The sequence below is a fragment of the Austrofundulus limnaeus genome, unplaced genomic scaffold (genome assembly GCF_001266775.1).
Source record: "Austrofundulus limnaeus strain Quisiro unplaced genomic scaffold, Austrofundulus_limnaeus-1.0 Scaffold15, whole genome shotgun sequence".
NCBI classification, from domain to species: Eukaryota; Metazoa; Chordata; class Actinopteri; order Cyprinodontiformes; family Rivulidae; genus Austrofundulus; species Austrofundulus limnaeus.
Window position 1 is genome coordinate 3342612 of NW_013952417.1, and position 4298 is coordinate 3346909.

At 45.6% G+C, this 4298-nt stretch overlaps 1 protein-coding gene across 1 annotated transcript in view; it reads right to left on the reverse strand.

Moving 5' to 3' along the window:
* The window catches only part of glis1b (GLIS family zinc finger 1b), a gene marked incomplete in the record, with an annotated part of 71942 nt that extends 69392 nt beyond the window's left edge, over window positions 1-2550 (reverse strand). Inside the window, 2 exon segments of the mRNA XM_014002753.1 lie at window positions 536-2067; window positions 2478-2550. Of these exon segments, the coding sequence (XP_013858207.1) occupies window positions 536-2067; window positions 2478-2550 (1605 nt within the window).
* Window positions 2551-4298: the final 1748 nt, after the last annotated feature.

The window sequence follows — 4298 nt, forward strand, 5'->3', positions numbered from 1 at the left end:
TCTATCTATCTATCTATCTATCTATCTATCTATCTATCTATCTATCTATCTATCTATCTATCTATCTATCTATCTATCTATCTATCTATCATGTTGTTTTCAATTAACACATTTTGAATTGTAATTTTAAATGCCATATTCAGCAGYRTTAGCAACATTCAYATTTGCTTTTGTCGCAGGATGATGATGTCACAACAAAAGCCGTGCACCAACAGCAAAGGCTGTGTTCCATTCAAATATACTTAAATACAAGCTTTATTATTAGCCACAAMATTTACATTTAACTTTTACATTTAGATTTAGGATTTAACRTCTASATTTATCATTTAGTAAAATTAGCAAAATGTAAGAACAGAGAACTAAAATGTTAGTGGGGATTTTTGACTAGGATTTTACACTCAGAAAGTGAGTTAAATAATAAAAATGTCAAAGTGACATTTCTTTAACAATTAATTTGACACTTAGTGCCTCATAATTATACTGTATGGATTTTTTTGGTAGGTTATGGATGTTTTGTTGGTTTAATGTGACTCACCATACACTTATTAGGTTTCTCTCCAGAATGAACTCTCATGTGAATGAGCAGCTTGTACCGGGCGTTGAAAGGCTTATAGCGACGAATGCAGCCGGCCCAGAAACATGTAAAGTCCTCGCCTTTGCGTTGGTCGATGTGAACCTTCTCAATGTGCCTCACAAGCTCCTCCTGCTGCTCGTAGGCAGCACTGCAGTCGATCCAGCGGCACATCTGATTATCGGCCAGCATCCTTCCTCCGACCTGGTCTCGCTCTGAGGCTGCATGCAGCGCAGGAAGGTCTGCAGAGGTCGGTTTGAGTCCCAGTGAGGAGGTTTGTGCYGTGTGCTGGTTCTGCAGCGGCTCCACGTAACTGGTGCCCTGGTATTGGTGTAAGTGGTAAGGAGGAGGCATGGCGGCTCGGGTAGGGTGGGAAGCGTGATGATGGTGCCCAATGCGGCCACCCAGGTGATGGTGATGATGATAGTGGTGATGAAAGAGTTCGTCTTCACTTAGGGAGAAGTCATCGAGGGGTTCCTGCTTGAGGGCAGCCCCGGATATTTGGCCCTCATCCAGGAAACACCCAGCTTCAGGCCCTGAATGCAACATCCCAGACATCATCAGTAGCCCMAACCCGTCTGAGCCTCTTTCTCCACCCACTCCTCCCTCCACGGCTCGCTCACCCACACGCCCTCGGAGCATGGAGACCTGCTCCCCGCACAGCCCCAGGCTCTGCCCCAGACCCGGCTCTGGCTCCACGAGCGATCCTGAGGAGGAGGATGGGGAGGAGGATGAAAGGGACAGGAGGCAGGTGGCAGGTGAGGACAGCTGATAGCTCTCCTGTAGCGTGGCCTGCTGGGGGCTGCCGTGCGGCGGGGGCCTCCAAGGGTCCTCGCGGGGGCAGCAGTTAGAGGGTGGGGACGTCGAMGAGGTGGAGGAAGAGGACGAGAAGCCGGCGCCACTGGTGTGGCTGGGCGAGAGGTTAGTGTGGAACCCGTTGATGCAGGCGACCGCCGACATGTGGGAGGAGGAGCAGATGATTGTGGTGATGTCGATCTCCTCAGAAGCCGTGCCAGGAGCTGATGGGGAAGCTGTCGATGCGACGCTGCCGATGCCGGCGGCGGCGACGGAGGACTGTGACGCCAGCGACAGGCAGCGTCTCTTCACACTGCTAGCAACGAGCAGCCGCGCTGAATGATGGGAGCCGGCTGGGGACAAAGCCAGCGGGGAGGAGCCACCTTCATTATTAAAAGGTTGCACTGCGTCCTCTGACACAAACACGCCACTGCTGCTGCTGMTAACACGCAGCGTGTCCACCGTCTCGTCTCTTGTCACTTCCAAAACTTGGCCGGCCCTACAGGCTTGAAATCCTGTCTGGGATGTACCGCGGACACCGGGGATCTTGTGGGCCACTGAGTTCTCTTGCTTGATTGGGTAAGGGGCACAGGAGCGAGCCCCGTGAGTGCTGCAGCCCAGGCTGGGTGAGGCCTTGAGCTGGGCCGTCTGGAAGGAAGAGGCACTTCTGTAAGGAGACAAACACAAAGAGAATGTGAGCTCTTAGTATCTGCTGACAGACCGACTGGTTCATCTTTCCCACAAACGGCACTTTCAAGAGTTTTGCTTCATGCTCCAACATTCATCGTGAGGGATWTACAGATCAATGAGCCACTAAAAGATGCACTAAAATTGTGCTACAATCAAACTACTTATGACCTAGATTTGTTTTATGAAAACATGGAACTGGATCCGCTTGTAGTGACAGGATATGAATGAGCATTTAAGTCTAAGAATTGAAGGGAGGGGTGGGGAGTATGGGGGGGGGGTGCTTCAGAAGCCAAGAGGCCACTGGCTGCTGTGTCCATCTGACAGGCTTTGATGACACAAAGGGGTTAAACCCAACCCAACATCGGGGATAAATAAGGAGTCACCTGTTTTGGTGGCATAATTGCAGCCTATGAAGGCTCACCGTTTACAATACTGTGTATTATGGTGGGAATCTTTGCCCCGCTGAATGGGGAACCCGGGTCATGTTTCTCCATGCATTGCTGTGATCTCCGACATAATCATTTTTGTCAGTTGGCTCATTATGGATTTTATCCAAAGCCTCTGAGTGATGTGAGAAGAGCTCTCTGTTCTTCAGTTTGTCTCATGCAGGTATCATCTTTGTCTCCTCCCCTGAGCACACCAGGAGAAAAAAGAAAAGAAAAGAAAACACAGCTAATGCTAGAACTGGAGAAAGGTACTGGCAGGCTTTATCATTGCTGTTAATAAAGACTTGATCTCCTCCCTTCTTTTTCTATTCAGATTCACTGTTTGGCTGAATGGACAATATTGCGAGACAATGTGAGATAAATGAATGTCAGAATGACTGAGGATAGAGAGAAAAGGAAAAAAGGAAGTGAAATACTAAGAAATCCATGACAATGTTTTTTAGCTGGGCAAAATGTAGTCAGACTGGACATTAAAAAATATTACCGGGACCTCTTTTCTTAGTTGCGCAATATTAAAATTAGAAACATTTTGTCATAAAATGATGCAGAAAACTGATCCACGTCATTACTAAGCTGGACTATTGTATTTTTTTATTGTTGAGATAAAACCCTTAATAACTGCTCTAAAAAGTCTTCAGTTGATCCAAAATGCTGCTGCTAGAGTTTTAATGAGAGTTGGAAGGAGAGATCATATTTCTCCAGTTTTAGCTTCTCTCYACTGGCTCCCTGTCAAATTCAGAATATAATTTAAAATATTACTCCTAACATACAAAGCTCTTATCATCCAAGCTCCATCATATATTAAACATCTTATTTGTTCCATACTTTCCTAACAGAGCACTTCGCTCTCAGACTGCAGGTTTACTTGTGGTTCCTSGAGTTTCTAAAAGTAGAATGGGAGGCAGAGCTTTCAGTTATCAAGCTCCTCTCTTGTGGAACCAACTTCCAGTTTCTGTCCRTGAGGCTGACACTCTGTCTACTTTTAAGATTAGACTGAAGACTTTCCTTTATTTGATAAATCCTATAGTTCGGGTTAAGCCTGGTTTACATGGTAAAATATTTAGGAGGATTTTTTACCCGAATTTTTACCCGATTTTCCCCTTGCGATGATCCTAAGGGTTGCCCCAATTATGGTGATGGCTCTAAAGGTTATCTGAAAAGATATTTCTGCTTACAAGGACTTTGGAACTGCTCCAATTTCAAATCAAGGATATTCAACATGTTGGATTGTCTTGGCCTGATATTGCAGCATGTGTGGTATTCCCCGAAAACAAATGAGCATGCAGCCTGTCGAATAGGACGTGTAGCCAATCAGAAATCAAGCTGACRAAAACACGGAGGAGAATCTTAAATACAGAAGACAAAACAACTGCCATTGTGCACCAGAAGGTCCGCTTGATGTTGGAGAGGTCTTTTTGTTTTTTCTCTGTTAAAAATAATTCACAAACTTAACACCATCGCTTCTTCCTCCTCTGCCGTGYACTCAAAAGTCACGTTTGATCTTGAGAGGAAATCTGAATGTGGTGTGTTATCTTTGCCGTGTGGCTGTACATCACACATCATACAACCAAACCTGTTACATTCATGATTTTTAATTGTTGTATGGGGGATCTCTCAGGTTTTGAAAATCAACCTACAATTTTAAAATGTTTGTCGTAAGAACCAGGCATAGCTTTCCAAAGTCATCCCTTACTGTATGCTGCTACAGGCTTCGACTTCTGGAGGCCAAACTGACCACATTTCATCACAGTCTCTCTACACATGTTTGTTATACAGTTATTGCTATCATTAACCCC